This window comes from Fukomys damarensis, unplaced genomic scaffold, assembly GCF_012274545.1.
Source record: "Fukomys damarensis isolate Sample0158 unplaced genomic scaffold, DMR_v1.0_HiC HiC_scaffold_21, whole genome shotgun sequence".
Lineage (NCBI taxonomy): Eukaryota > Metazoa > Chordata > Mammalia > Rodentia > Bathyergidae > Fukomys > Fukomys damarensis.
In genome coordinates, this window is record NW_022900933.1 from 17,175,996 (window position 1) to 17,191,659 (window position 15,664).

General features: G+C 39.2%; 1 protein-coding gene across 1 annotated transcript in view; it reads left to right on the plus strand.

Annotated features, from left to right (window-relative positions):
• Positions 1-12,434: 12,434 nt before the first annotated feature.
• Eif2b2 (eukaryotic translation initiation factor 2B subunit beta) overlaps positions 12,435-15,664 on the plus strand; it is a 6,386-nt gene continuing 3,156 nt past the window's right edge. The window contains exons 1-5 of the mRNA XM_010645520.3: positions 12,435-12,597; positions 12,719-12,839; positions 12,985-13,133; positions 14,118-14,281; positions 14,903-14,998. Coding sequence (XP_010643822.1) covers positions 12,435-12,597; positions 12,719-12,839; positions 12,985-13,133; positions 14,118-14,281; positions 14,903-14,998 — 693 coding nt within the window. The remainder of the gene's footprint in view (positions 12,598-12,718; positions 12,840-12,984; positions 13,134-14,117; positions 14,282-14,902; positions 14,999-15,664) is intronic.

Here is a 15,664-nt window from a genome sequence, read left to right on the forward strand (position 1 = left end):
AAAAAAAAAAAAAAAAAAAAAAAGCTAGACAAGCTAAACAAAATAATACAAAACATGAAAGCTCAGTTTAGAAACAAAAAAACTAAAGTTCATGAAAAGGTTCCCAAAAGAATTCAGATTAAAAATTATAGTGAAAGTTTGGGCAGCAGAAGTGACCAATGTAGGATAGACTATCACAATTAGACAACAGGGATGCTTTCCAAGACCACTTACTCAGACAGAACATGGCAGATTGATTCAATGGCTGCTAGGTGGCACAAAGAAGACTAAGATTAATTGGAATAAGTGAAAAATCAGAAGACAGCACAAAGGGCATAGAAAACCTGTTTACAGAAACAATAGCAGAAAACTTTCTAAATATGGGGAAATAATTAAACACATAGAAAAGTGAGGCATACAGGACCCCAAATAGCCATGATCAACAGAGAACCTCTCCATGTCACATCATAGTCAAAGTACAAGAAGTCCAGTGCAGGGACAGAATCGTACAAGCTGCTAAAGAAAAGCAACCAAACACTTACAAAGGTAAACCCGTTAGAATTATGTAGACTTTGAAACACAGACCTTAAAGGCTAGGAAAGCTCAGAGTGAAGTGTTTCAAGCTCTAAAAGAGCTTGCAACCCACACTTACATATCCTGCAAAACTTTCTTTCAAAATGGATGGAGAAATAAGATGTTTCCATGAGAAAGAGCATCTCAAGAAATTCACTACCACCAAAGCAGAATTACGAAAAATTCTCAAGGATATCCTAGAAAGAGACAATGAAGCCAACAATGGCAAAAAAATCTAAGAGAATGAATACACCAGGAAGGTTAATCAGTGAAGCATAAAGGGGAAGTAGGGAAATCAGCAACAGGAATATGATGTGATGACTGTAATAAGTCAATACCTTTAAGTAATAACTCTTAATGTGAATGATCTCAGCTGTCCAATCAAAAGACACAGCTGGGAAGAATGGATCAAGAAACAAAACAAGAAACACATGTAATTTAAAATTATGCAGATTGAAAATCAAAGGATGGAAAACAACACTCTATGCAATGAGACCTGGAAAAAAGCAGGGGTAGCAATTGTAGCTTCAGACAAGGTGGATTTCAAGCTAAAACTAACCAGAAGAGGCAAAGGTCACTATGTACTGATTAAGGGAACAACTTAACAGGAAGAGATAACAATTACAAACATATAAGCACCAAGTCCTAGCAAACCAAATTCTATTAAACAAACACCACTGGACATAAAAAATAAGATAAACACCAACACAATTATAGTGGGGGACCTCAATACCCACAAATAAATAGATCAACCAAGCAAAAAAAATTAACCAAAAAATATCAGAATTGAACCAATTCTTTGAACAAATAGACTTACTAGATATCTACAGTGTTCTACTCAACAGCGACACAATACACATTCCCAGAAGTACACATATGGGAATTTCTCCAAAATAGACCACATGCTTGACAATGAAGCATGCTTAATTATGTAAAAGAACTGAAATTATTCCATGCATATTATCAATCAGAGTGCAATAAAACTAGAACTCAATGGCAAAAGAACCACAAAAATTATGCAAACACATGAAAATTAAATAATACCCTATTGAATAATCAATGGGTCACAGAAAAAAATCAAGGAAGAAATTAGACAGTTCCTAGAATCAAATCACAAAGTCAGTACAACATACCAGAACTTACAGGACACAATGAAACAATCATAAGAGGGAAGTTTATAGCTGTGAATATCCACATCAGAAAAACAAAATGAGCCCGAATAAATAATCTAATGATGCACATCAAGGTCCTAGAAAAACAAGAACAATTCAAATCTAAAGCTAGTGCAAGGAGGAAAATTACAAAGATCAAAGTAGAAATTAGTGAAATTAAGACTAAAAAACTAGAAAGAATCAATGAATCAAAGAGTTGATTCTTGGAAAGAATAAACAAAATAGACAAAGCCCTAGTTAATCTTACCAAAAAGGGAAGAGAAGACACAAAGCAATGCAAATGAAAAGGGTAAAATCACAACAGACTGCCAAAACCCAGAAAATTATTAGTAACTACCTTGAGAACCTGTTCTCTAGTAAAAGGAAGAATTCAAAAGAAATTGATAGATTCCTTGATATATATATATATATATATATATCATATATATATATATGAACTACCAAAGCTGAACCAAGAAGTCCTTAAAACCTTGAATAATCCAATATTAGGAATGAGACTGAAGTAATTAAAAAAATAAAATAAAACTAGCAACTAAGAAAATCCCAGGTCCTGGTACATTCCCTCCTGAATTCTACAAAAATTTTAGGGAAGATCTAACACTGATACTCCTCAAACTCTAAAATAAAATTGAAAGTAAAGGATTACTGCCAAGGTCATTCCTGGGAGTTAGAATTATCCTGATTTCAATACTAGGAATGGATCCATTCAAAAAAGAGTACTGGGGCACAGGAGTCAGCTCAGTGTTCTGCCACCTGCCTCACATGCACAAGGTCCTGAGTTCAATCCCCAGTACCAAATAAAAGAGCCACAGGCCTATCTCTTTAGGGAATATTGATGCAAACATTCTCAACAAGATACTGGCAAATAGGATGCAACAAATCATCAAAAAGATCACACATTGTGACCAGGTAGGATTTATTCCAGAATCGTAGGGATGGTGCAAAATATACAAATAAATAATGTAATAAATCACATAAACTGAAGCAAGTTAAAAAAAATCACATGATCATCTCAGTCAATGTAGAAAAAAAGGCTTTGATAACATCCAAAATCCATGCACGATAAAAACTCTGAAAATGGGTATAGAAGGAACTTATCTCAGTCTGATAAAGTCATTTATGACAAACCAATGACATCACATTAAACGGGAAGAAGCTAAAGCTTTTCCTCTAATATAAGAAACAAAACAAGGATGATCACCACTATCACCACTACTGTTCAGTACAGTTCTAGAAACACTAGCCAGAGCAATCAGGCAAGAGAGTAAAATAAAGGAAAAGAAGAAATCAAGTTATTATTTGCAGAGACATAGAAGGTCTCAATAAGTCCACCAAAAAACTAATAGAATTAATATCCAAATTCAGTAGGGTTCAGGATATAAAGTCAACCCATAAAAATCAGCTGTGCTCCTATACACCAGTAATAAACTCACCAAGAAAGAAATTAAGGAAACAATACCTTTCACAATAGCATCAAGAAAAGTGAAATACCTAGGAATTAGCCTAACCAAGGAAGTGAAAGACCTCTATAATGAAAATTACGGTACTCTGGAAAAGATCAAAGAGAACATCAGAAAATCGAGAGATAACCCTAAATAGGAGTCAATAGGGTCAAAATGGCCACATTTCCAAAGCTTATATACAAGCCCAGTCAAAATATGATAGAAAGGGCTGGGGGCTTAGCTCAGTGGTTCTGCCACCTGCTTTGCAAGCGCAAGTTCCCAAATTCAATTCCTGTTACAAAAAACAAAAACAATAGCATTCCTCACAGAACTAGAGAAAACAATCTTAAAATTCATACAGAACTAGAAGAGACCTACAGTAGAGAAAACAATCCTGGGCAACAAGAGCAATTCAGGATGAATCACAATTCCAGATATCATACTACAGAGCTACACTGATGAAAGCAGCATAATATTGGGGCCAGGGATTTAGCTCAGTGGTTCTGCTGCCTGCCTCAAAAGCGCAATGACCTGAGTTCAATCCCCAGTACAAAAAAAAAAAAAAAAAGCAGCATTATATTGACAATAAAACAGAAATGTGAATCAATGGAAAAGAATGGAAGATGCAGGAACAACTCCAGGCACACATATCAAGTTAAAAATCTTCTGCACAGCAAAGGAAACAACCAACAGAGTGGAGACAACCTACAGAATGGGAAAAAAATTTGCCAGCTAGTCTTCATACAGAGAACTGATGTCTAGAATATATACAGAGTTAAAAAATATTATGCTGGGCGTGGTGGCACACTCCTGTAATCGCAGAACTCAGGAGGCTGAGGCAGGAGGATCGCTGTGAGTTCGAGGCCAGCCTGAGCTACATAGTGAGTTCCAGGTCAGTCTTAACTACATAGTGAGACCCTGTCTCAAAAAAACAAAAATAAAAAATTATACCCCCCCACATAAAAGATCCAATCAAAAAAGGGCAACTGAAATGAATGGATACTTCTTTTTTTTTCAGCTTTAATTAAATTTATTGGTACATTTTAGGGATACAGTACAGTTACATTCATTGTTGGGATGTTGTACCTCTATATGACAGGTCTTTGTTCTCATTTTTTCCCCTTGTCCCTGCCATCTGTGATTAAAAACAGCATGGTACTGGCAAAGAAACAGGCCTGAGGATCAGTGGAACAGACTGGAAGACACAAAAACAAATTCAGATGTACTCAGCTACCTCATCTTTGACAAAGGAGCTGACCATCCTCAATGGAGGAAAGATGGCCTCTTCAATAAATGGTGTTGGAAAAACTGGATTTCAACCTGCCAAAGATTAAAACTAGACCCTTATCTTTCACCATGCACTAAATTAAAATCCAAGTGGCTTAAAGATCTAAATATTAAAACAGAAACATTAAACTTGCTAGAAGGTAAGTTAGGCAGAACTCTGGAAGACATTGGCATAGGAAAAGACTTTATGAACAAATCCCAGTAGCACGGGAACTAGCAGAAAGAATCAACAACTGGGATCTCACCTTATTAAAAAGCTTCTGCACTGCAAAAGAAACCATCAACACAACTAAAAGACAACCTACAACGTGGAAAAAATTTTTACCAGCTGCTCCTCAGACAACGGATACTTCTTATAAGAACAATTGGCCACTAAATACATGAAAAAGATGTTCAACATCTTTGGCCATCAAAAAAAAATGCAAATTCAAGGGGAATGGGAGGAGAAGAAGCAAGATATACCATGTACAGATACAAATTTCCATGATGAATTATTATCATTATGTCTAGCTAAAATGTACCAATAGATGTTTTGCTAAGAAAAATGCAAACTCAAAAAAGACTCCAGAAAGAATGGTCACCATCAAGAAATCAGACGACCGAGAATGCTGGCAAGGCCACAGGGGTAGAGGCTGGGAGGAGGAACTCCTTACACTTTTGGTGGGAGTGTAAACTATTACAACCACTTTGAAAATTCTGCAAAGCACTGAGATTAGAAATTCCATTTGACCTAGTGATTCCCCTTCAGGCATCTTTCTGAAAGTTAAAGACATCCTATTACAGCAATAACTGCACACCCATATTTACAGCAGCACAACTCACAATAGATAAATCTTGGAAGCTGCCTACATATCCATTAATAGATGAATAGTTAAAGAAATGTGGCATTTACATGCACCAGAGTACTACTCTGCTATAAAGATGAACGAGTCATTTTTAGGAAAGTGAATGCACTTTGAGACCATAATATTAAGTGAAATAAATCAGACACACAAGCTTAAATATAGCATGTTTTATTTTATATGAGAACCCTAAAGTATAAAAAAGAACAAAATACAAGACAGATAATAGGAAGTAGGGAGATAGATCTTTCTCAAAGGGGAAGACATTCGAGTTGGAGTGAGGGGGGAGGGAGAGGAGGAAAAGAGAAAAGAAAAAGGAGTTAAGATATGTTGTGTACACTTGCTACCTTTTCACAAGGAGTAGAACAATTATGTCTTGCAAACATCACCCAAAAATTGGCAGGGGATCAAGAGATGGATGGAGGAGTGTCTTAGTTGCTTTTCTCATCGCTGAGACAAAATACTCATCCCATTGGTTAAGAAAACCTCTGAGTGGAGACTCAGGAGGAATAGCTGAGGTTGTTCCTATCTGTAGAGAGGAGCTAAGATTAGGATCCAGATTTAGCCTGTAGGGGTCTAACTGGTCAGGCTGTACTTCCTTCCAGGAGTTTAACCTCATAAGGTTACACTTCCCTTCAGGAGTTTAACGTGACAGGGCATTTCCTTTAAAGCCATCAGGAGTTTAACTTAAGGCTGAATTCCTTGGGACCGGGTGTCTTCAGCCCCAATCAAGTACTGGTGCTACTTCCTTGAACCCGTATAAACACAACTATAAACAACTCATCTTCTGATTGAAGAGCCCATATCTTGATATCTTACTGGCTGGATGTCCCTTAGCCAATTAAAAGGGAACGAGACCCATCCCTGGAGAAAATTCTACACGTTAGATTAAGCCATAAAACATACACATCTGGTGACAGAATCTCAAAAGCCAGGCACCATGCCATTTTGAACAGCAGTAGAAACTTAAAGCCACATTTATCACAGAGAATGCAAAACTGAGTAAAAAGAGAGCAAGCCAATATCAGCAAGCAACTCCAGGAAGCAACAGCTCTTAGGCAGGGTTTTGGGACCCAGATTAGATGAGTTAGCTAGAGCTGGCTCCATTCACTGGCTCTAAGGGAGGTAGAGGTGGGAGGTTTAAGCAGACAGATTTTTTCCTCTCACAGGATAGGATGACACTGTACCTCTTAACCCTGTTTTTGAGTTACTGAGAACCAACAACTAAACAAATGGAACACTCTGAAACCTGAAGGCCTGAGGGGGAGAGGAGATTAGAAAAGGAGAGAGGGAGGGGTGGAAACCTGGCAAGCACCAGGTCTCGAGTTCGATTCCTAGTACAGAAAAAAAAAGAAAAAGAAAAAGAAAAAGGAGAAGGAAAATTACTAAAATCTATGGAAAGGAAGTACTCCTTGTGAGCTTGTGACCCATGGGGAGGCATAAACACCCTTGGCACTAAACAAAGGCTGCCCAAGTTCAAGGCAAGCTATCAAGTACTCCACAGAGAGAAGCAACAGTTTGGATGAGCCAAGTCCATATCTTCTGGTCCCCTCCTGTGGGTAGCTATGCCAAACCACTCGGCTATCAGCGGCCTTCTCCTCTGCTCCAGTGGCCTTTTCTCCTACTCTGCTCGGCTCATGCCCATCTGCACTGACTCATGTGCTATGACTTTCCACATTGGATCAACAATTGAATATAAGGCCAGCTGATCAGTAGACCCTTTCCTATTCCACATAAGGACTGAAGCTTTTTGTCCCATAATCAATTTGAGCTGTTTGAGAAAAGAAACCAACACACAAGGTATCATCAAATATCTTAAGAGAGCCAGGGAGGTTTAAAATGATATTGCATTGTTATGTTTTAGATCTAAAATGGCCCCCAGAGCCTCCTGTGTTTGGAAGGTGATTGGATTATGGGTCACTAGAGCTGACTTGTTATTTGGTGGCAGGATCTGGTTACAGGAGGTGGTCACTGTGGGCTGGCCCGGAAGGTGCATTTCCCTTCCTGGATCCCCACTTAACTTTCTGCTTCCTGGTCCCCATAACCTGAGCCGCTTTTCCTCCTCTGGATCCCTTGGTCACTCTCTTTCTTCTTTGGAGCCAACTCAACATGGACTGAACTATGAGCTAAAATAAATCTCTTTGTTTAAATTGTAGGTATTGGGCCAGGCATGGTGGTGCATGCCTGTAATCTCAGCACTCAGGAGGCTGAGGCAGGAGGATCGCTGCATGTTCGAGACCAGCCTGGGCTACATAGTGAGTTCCAGGGCAATCTGAACTACATAGTGAGACCCTGTCTCAAAAATTAAAAAAAGTACGTATTGGGTATTGTATTTTAGCAACAAGAAAGTGTCCAAGACATCACTGTTGTTTTAACTTTCATTTTCCTGATTGCTAATAATGTTCCTTCTTTCATGTTTGTTGTTCTTTTGTGTGTGTGTGTGTGTGTGTGTGTGTGTGTGTGTGAAATGTCTATTTGTGCATGTTGCCTCCTGCTATTGTTTGAATGTTTCTTTTTAAAATTATTGTTTAAAAATTTATTAGTACATAATGATTACATTTATTGTAGGGAGTGAGAACATGTACATAACACACTTTAATTTTTTTACTTCCCCTTTCCCTCTCCTCCCTTGCTCATATGACTCTTATTCCCTTTCCCATTTGTAAAAGGTCTAGCTTCTCATTTTATGTTATCTATTTTGCATTTTGCTCTTTAAGGTACATGTGGTTGGAAGCTTGGTCCTTGTGTAGTGACACTGGAAGGTGGTGCACACTATAAGAAATGAGGCCTAGTGAGAATAAAAATAGTTTTCATGAGCCCCATTTTCTTGTAAATGACAGGTTTGTTCTTCTTCTTATTTTGCTAAATGAGATGACCTCCAGTTCTATCCATTTTCTTCTAAATGACATAGTTTTGTTCTCCCAAGAAGGCTACTATAAAAGAAAACCTGGTCCCACGCCTTCTCTTTGGTTTCCTGTTTCCAGATATGATCTCTTCTTACCATCGTGACAGTTGTGATACCATCCACCTTTAGGTATCACCAAAGGCCAAGTCCCCACTGCCTGCCTTCCACCCCGACCATGCACTTTTAGCCTCAAGAACTGTGAGCTGAATTAAACACCTTTAAAAAATAAAGTTAGCCTGCCTCTGATGTTTCATTGTAGTAATAGAAAAAAGAACTAATAGTTCTAATTTCTTCTGAATTTCTATTTACAGGAATAAGGCTATTTTGTTTTTTCTGAAATACATTTTTATATTTTACAATGTATTATTTTCATACATCCAAATATTTGGATCATATCTTCCCTTCTACTCGCGTTCCCTCTCCTTATTCCCTTTCTTTTATCTGCTACAGTCTCCCATCTACTTTCATGTCATCTTTTTTAGATTTCACATATAAGGGAAAACATGATACTTACCTCAGTCTGGCTTATTTTCTTTTTCTTTCTTTCTTTTTTCTTTTTTGGTACCGGGGATCGAACTCAGGACCTGGCACTTGTGAGGCAGGCACAGTTGGTTTATTTTCTTAATAAGATGATCTTCGGTTTCATCCATTTTCTTTTAAATTACATAGTCTTGTTCTTTTTCTAGCTGAATTATACTCCACTGTGTATATATAGCACATTTTCTTTACCTATTCATCTGTTGATGGGCAACTAAACTGGTTCCATATCTCAGCGATTGCGAATTGTGCTACAATAAACACGGGCATGCAAAGCATCCCTATAGTGTGATGACCTTCATTCCTTTGGTAAATTACCGAGGAGTATATACCTCATGTGGTAATTCCATTTTTAGTTTTCGAGGACCTGCCATACTGATTGCCACAGTGGTTGTACTAATATACATTCCCATTAGCAGTGCAGAAGGATTCCTTTCCTTTCTCCCTGCATCCTGATCAGCACTTATTTTTTATTCTTGATGATAGCCATTCTGACCAGAGTGTGAGGAAATTTCAATAAAGCCTGGATTTGCATTTCTGTAATGGCTAAAGAAGTTTAACACTGTTTTATATTTTGGCCTTTCATACTTACTTTGAGAAGTGTTTGTTCAATTTGTTTGCCCATTTATTGGTCAGGCCACTTGATTTTTTGATGTGTTTTGCTTTTTTTTTTTTTAGTTCTTTATATATCTATCAGAAAAGCAGCTGGCAAAGACTTTCTCCCATTCTCTGGGTTGTCTCTTTATTCCTTTTTTTTGACATGATAGCTATTTTCACTTCTGCAATAATTGTTAATTCTGAAAACTTATAGAATAAATCTAACTTCTAAGTCCTTTCCCATTTAAAAATTTTCTATCAGTACATGTTTGCATTACATACATCCTAAGCTGGCACATGTAATATTTTAAAATTATATTCACATCCCCTTCCCCTTCATGCCCTCAGCTGCATTTTTCCCTACCCTCCTTCTCCCCTTTCCATCTCTTTTTTTCATTTTCTATTATCCATCTTTAATCTTACTCTTTATTTACCTGTTGGGTTTCTCATGTAAGGGAAAACGCAGTATTTAAACTTGTGTGTCTGATTTATTATTGTCTCAAGGTGATTTCATTTTTCTACAAATGACTCAAGTTGTTGCTCCTTTATTGCACAACAGTACTTCATTGTGTGTAAATACCACATTTCCTTTATCCATTCATCTGTTGATGGACATGCAGGTCACTTGGAAGATTTAGCTATTTTGAACTGTGCTGCTATAAACATGGGCTTGCATGTGTCACTGTAAAATGATGTATTCACCTTTTCAGAAAGATACCTCCCAGGGGACTAGCTGGGTCAAATGAAATTTTTAGTTTCAGTGTTTAGAGGAACCTCATACTGATTTTCAAAGTCATGTACTAGTTTATATTCATCCCCACCAAGAGCCTAGAGAGGTTCCTCCTCCCAGCTCCCCATCCTCACAGCCTTCCCAGCCTTTGTTGTCTTCATGATAGCCATTCTTTCTGGACTAAGATAGAATCTCAGTGTTGTTTAAATTTGCATTTCTCTGATGGCCAGAGACATTGAACATTTTTTTCATTTATTTATTGGTCATTTGTATTTCTCTTGAGAAGTTTCTGTTCATTTCAGCTGCCCATGTTTTGATTGGGTCTTTTATTTGGGGAGGATCTGAGATATATATAAGGGAGGAGAGGGAAAGGGGAAGTAAAAAAATTAAAGTGTGTTATGTACATGTTCTCACTCCCTACAATAAATGTAATCATTATGTACTAATAAATTTTTAAACAATAATTTTAAAAAGAAACATTCAAACAATAGCAGGAGGCAACATGCACAAATAGACATTTCACACACACACACACACACACACACACACACACACAAAAGAACAACAAACATGAAAGAAGGAACATTATTAGCAATCAGGAAAATGAAAGTTAAAACAACAGTGATGTCTTGGACACTTTCTTGTTGCTAAAATACAATACCCAATACGTACTTTTTTTAATTTTTGAGACAGGGTCTCACTATGTAGTTGAGACTGACCTGGAACTCACTATGTAGTCCAGGCTGGTCTGGAACTCACAGCGATCCTCCTGCCTCAGCCTCCCGAGTGCTGGGATTAAAGGCATGCGGCATCATGCCTCGCTTGATTTGTTTGAATTCTTTATAATTCTACATATTTGTCTTATGTTTAAGGAATAGCTGGCAAAACATTTTCCCCCTTCTGCAGGGTGTGTCTTCACTTTTGGTTTTTTTTTACTGTGCAAAAGCCTTTTCATTTGATGTGACTCTGTGTTGATTCTTGGTGTTATCTATTGTGCAATTAGAGTTCTGTTCAGAAAGTACTTTCCTATGCCTATGTTTTCAAGAGTTTTACCTATTTTATTTTACCACATATTAAGTATTTAATATTTAGATCTTTGATCCATTTTTATTTTAGTTTAATATATGGTGAAAGGAGTCTAGATTCAATCTTCTGTGTGTAGATAGCCAGTTTTCCTAACACTATTTATTAAACAGGCTGCCTTTCTTCCATCATGTTTTTTGGCCCCTTTGTCAAAGACAGTTCCTGATTTTTAAATGGTTCATTTTTGTGTTTTGACTTTGTATTCTTGCTAAACACAGTTGTTGTAGGTTTTATTGTCTTTTGTAAATAAGTTTTCTTGATATTCTATATCATATTCTATATGCTTTTTCTTTTTCTTGCCTTATTGCAATGGTTAGGACTTTGCATATGATGTTAAATAGGTGTATTGATATTAGGTACTTTTGCCTTGTTTCTGACCTTCAGAGAAAGCAGTTTTCCACAGAAAAAGTGTGATTTTACATGTATAATTTTGTAGTTGCCTTTTATCAAATTGAAGAAGTTCCTTTTTATTCCCAGTTTTCTGAGTTTATCTTTAAGGAACCTTGGATTTGGTCAATTGGTTGTGTCAACTGATATGATCACGTGCTTTTAATTCTTAGATTGTTAATGTGATGTATTATATTGATTGATTTTCAAATACTGAACCGCTTTGCATTCCAGGTTTAAATTTCCCTTTGTCATTATCTATTTTTCTTTTTCAAATATTTCTAAGATTTAATAATTTGTTGCAGATTTTGGTTCATGGGTTGTCACTTGTAACAAAAGGATTAAAAATGTGTGCTTACATCACCTGCCTTGTAAGCATTAGGTACTGAGTTCGATCCCCGGTACAAAAAAAAAAAGGCGTGCTTAAAGATTCCATATCGAGGAAACTACCTAAAGTAAACAGACGCTAAATTACAGCCGGAGATTTAGGTTAGTGGTGCTGCACCTGTCTTGCAAGCGGACAAGAGCTCTGTCAAGACTGCAGGCGGCCAGAAAGGAGGGCGGCAGCTTCTCTAACGTAACCTCATTAGTGGGGAAGAAGCTTAGGGACTTGCTGTTCCCACAGCAACGGGACTACCTTTCCACTACAGCCAGACAAGTCACTGTTGGTTAGCGTCTGAAGGGACCGAAAAGGTCACTTCCGGTCCTCCTTCTGGACATTGGAAAGGGAGGACTCGAGCTCCGCATCTCTGATTGGTCTACGCAGACGGAGGGGACGAACCAGCCCCTGCTCAAACTGGAATTTTTCTTGCAGAGCGGAAGTTGACCTCCTTTGCCCCGGAAGTACAATTTTGCCGTCCCACAGGTGCGGGTTCAGCGGGTCTTCCGACTGCTGTCAAGATGCCGGGAGCTTCGGCGAAAGGCTCCGAATTGTCCGAGACAATCGAGAGCTTCGTGGAGACCCTGAAGCGGGGCGGCGGGCAGCGTAGCTCTGAGGACATGGCTCGGGAGACCCTAGGGCTACTACGCCGGATCATCACGGACCATCTCTGGAGTAACGCTGGTGAGGCAGGCCTGGCTGCATTCGCGTCCCCGTACCCTTTTCATTCCTGATCCCAAGGCTAAAAGTCGCTCAGGACTTGTCGTGCACCGGCTCCGCTCAGCCCCGCTCTCTCCGGCTTTAGGGGAGCTGATGGAGTTGATCCGCAGAGAGGGCAGGAGGATGATGACAGCACAGCCCTCCGAGACCACCGTGGGAAACATGGCGCGGAGAGTGCTCAAGATCATCCGCGAAGAGTATGGCAGGTCTGGCTCATGGCCTGGGTCCCGGGTTGGACCTAGCATGTTCCCTCTCCGTGCTTGGAGCCTTTAGTGTTGCCGAGGAGCCCCTGTTACTTACCTGAGCACAACTTCCCCCTACCTCACTCTTTGGGTCTTGTTACCCCCATAGACTACATGGACGCAGCGATGAGAGCGATCAGCAAGAGTCCCTGCACAAGCTCTTGACATCCGGAGGCTTGAGCGAGGATTTCAGTTTACATTATGCCCAGCTTCAGTCCAACATCATTGAAGCAATTAATGAGCTGCTGGTGGAGCTAGGTAAGAGATCTGATCACTGTGTGGTTAAGGTGGCAGGCAGAAGACAAAACCAAAGCCCCCAGAAGTTATTTTTCGGGGCTGAGGATTTTGCGCAGTGGTTCAGCAGCCTGCCTTGCAAATACAAGGACCCGAGTTCAATCCCCGCTACCAAAAAAGAAAAAAGAAAAAAAGTAATAGACGTTATTTTTCAGCAGAGATGGAGCGATTACCAGTCCTCTGGTTTCCAGCAGTTTATCCTCCATCCTGATTAGGAATGGGTGGAGCAGGTAGAAGGACTAAAGTAAACTTCGCTATCCATACAGAGCCAGCTCCTCATAGACGTGATCCACTGTGGCAGCCAGAGGTTCATTTTCATTGTAAAGAAAACGAACTCTAAAAGCACCACTTGATAAAGCCTCCTTCACTAAACTTCTTTAACTTTTATACACACATATATGCTAACTTTATCCTCGTCTTTGTGACCCAAGACAGATACTCATTACAGTCAGAGTTCCTCTGGGGATGAAGAAGCCAGGTTCTATCAGTGCCCCAAACTGCAGCTTCCAAACCCTACCCCCATTTTTTTTCTTTTTTTCCTTTCTCAGACTGAGGCATTGTGGCCAATTTGTAGGAAGAGTTGTTTTAGGGGAAATCTCTGTTTAGATCACAGCCCTTTAGGACTCCCCAGATGACTATTCTTTCATGAATTCATTGTCTTCAGGAACCATTGTAAGAAGCTGGTGGAGTGGCAGGGAGACAGTTGATAGGCAGGGCTGTTGATGCAAAAGGGGTATAGATTGAGAATTTGAGAATTAGAAGATCTCAGAGGAATGGGGCTTTTAAGAAATTGTGACATTTCACTTTAAGCTTATTATCCCTTGGTACCAAGATCTGCCAGGGAGGCGGTATATGTGAAGGGCAGACAACCCTTTCCGTGTTACTGTCACATCTCTCTGCACTATAGCATGGTGGCTTCATATTTTCCTTGCAAAACTATTCTTGCAGAAGGCACAACAGAGAACATTGCAGCCCAGGCTCTGGAGCACATCCACTCCAACGAGGTGATCATGACCATTGGGTTTTCAAGAACAGTAGAGGCCTTCCTTAAAGAAGCTGCCCGAAAGAGGAAATTCCATGTTATTGTGGCAGAGTGTGCTCCTTTCTGTCAGGTATGGGGCTGTTGGAGTTGTTAAGAAACATAAAAAATGAAGAGGGAGTAAGGAGGAATGGATGGGGTCTGTGCTATCTTTATATTGATAGGGAAGACATTGAGACATTAAAAAGATATTAAGGAAATTGTTGAGTTGTTCATGCAGTGAGCATCTTAGGACTCACTGATTTAAGAAAGTTGGGTGAACTGCTGGGTCTAAAGAGGGAAATAATTGGTTCTTTTAGGAGTCAGAATAGAGTATATATTACCTTGAGTATGACTAGTGCTTGTTCTGATCTCACTCACTCGATCCTTAATTAAATAATAGGTCTCAGAAAAGAAATATGTAAGGATGCAGGATGTTGTAAAATAGTGAGCCAGAACCTACCTTGTTAGCTGTGCTTGATTATGCAAGCAAGCTGTATTTCCAGTTTTGTGGGCACTCTTGTGCTGCTGCAGCGTAATATATGTTTATTAGCTTCCCCTGGGCTTTGCTGCCACTCACCAGAAAAATGAGTTATGTGTTAGAAATTGTGTGCTAGATATGCCTGTGTCACAGAATTCCCCAGATCCATTTACATTTGAAAGCTCTTTTCACTGTCATTTCTCTCCCAGCAATAGCCTTTCCCTCCTATTGCAGGGCCATGAAATGGCTGTCAATTTATCCAAAGCTGGAATTGAGACAACTGTCATGACTGATGCTGCTATTTTTGCTGTTATGTCAAGAGTTAACAAGGTAGGTATTTTTAGAGTTAATATGTTAAATTTGTGAAGATTATACTGAAAAAAATACTCATCCCCGCCCCCCGTTAAAATAGTCACAGTAAGAGAAGAAAGTTTCTAACACCTTTTGAAACTACATACTTGGGCTTTTAACATCTGTTGCTGAACCAAGTGTGTGATGCACGCTTCTTGTAATCCCAGCACTTGGGAGGCTGAGACAGGAGAATCACCACAAGTTGGAGGCCAGCTTAGGATACATAGTAAGTTTAAGCCTGAACTACATAGTGAGGCCTTGTCTCAAGTAAATAAAATAAAATCTTTTACTGAATTTTTTCACCCTTATGTTTCTCACTAACGCTAAAGCCAAGCTAAAAGTTGAGGATGCTGAGAGATTAGTCAAAGATCTTGGCCATGGTGGATGGTAAATAAAAACAGCTCTTGGCTGCTCCAGAGGTATAGCGTCAAGATTTCCCGGAAGGTGAAGTGCAGTAGGAATTGCAGTTTCCTATCATGTGCTACCTGTCATTCTTTCCTTCAGGAGGCAGGAATCTATAGTACAGAATCTAGGATCCCATGGGCCGGCGATTTAGCTCAGTGGTTTGGTGGCCTGCCTTGCAAGTGCAAGGATCCGAGGTCAATCCCCGGTACCAAAAAAAAAAAAAAAAAAAAAAACCAAAAA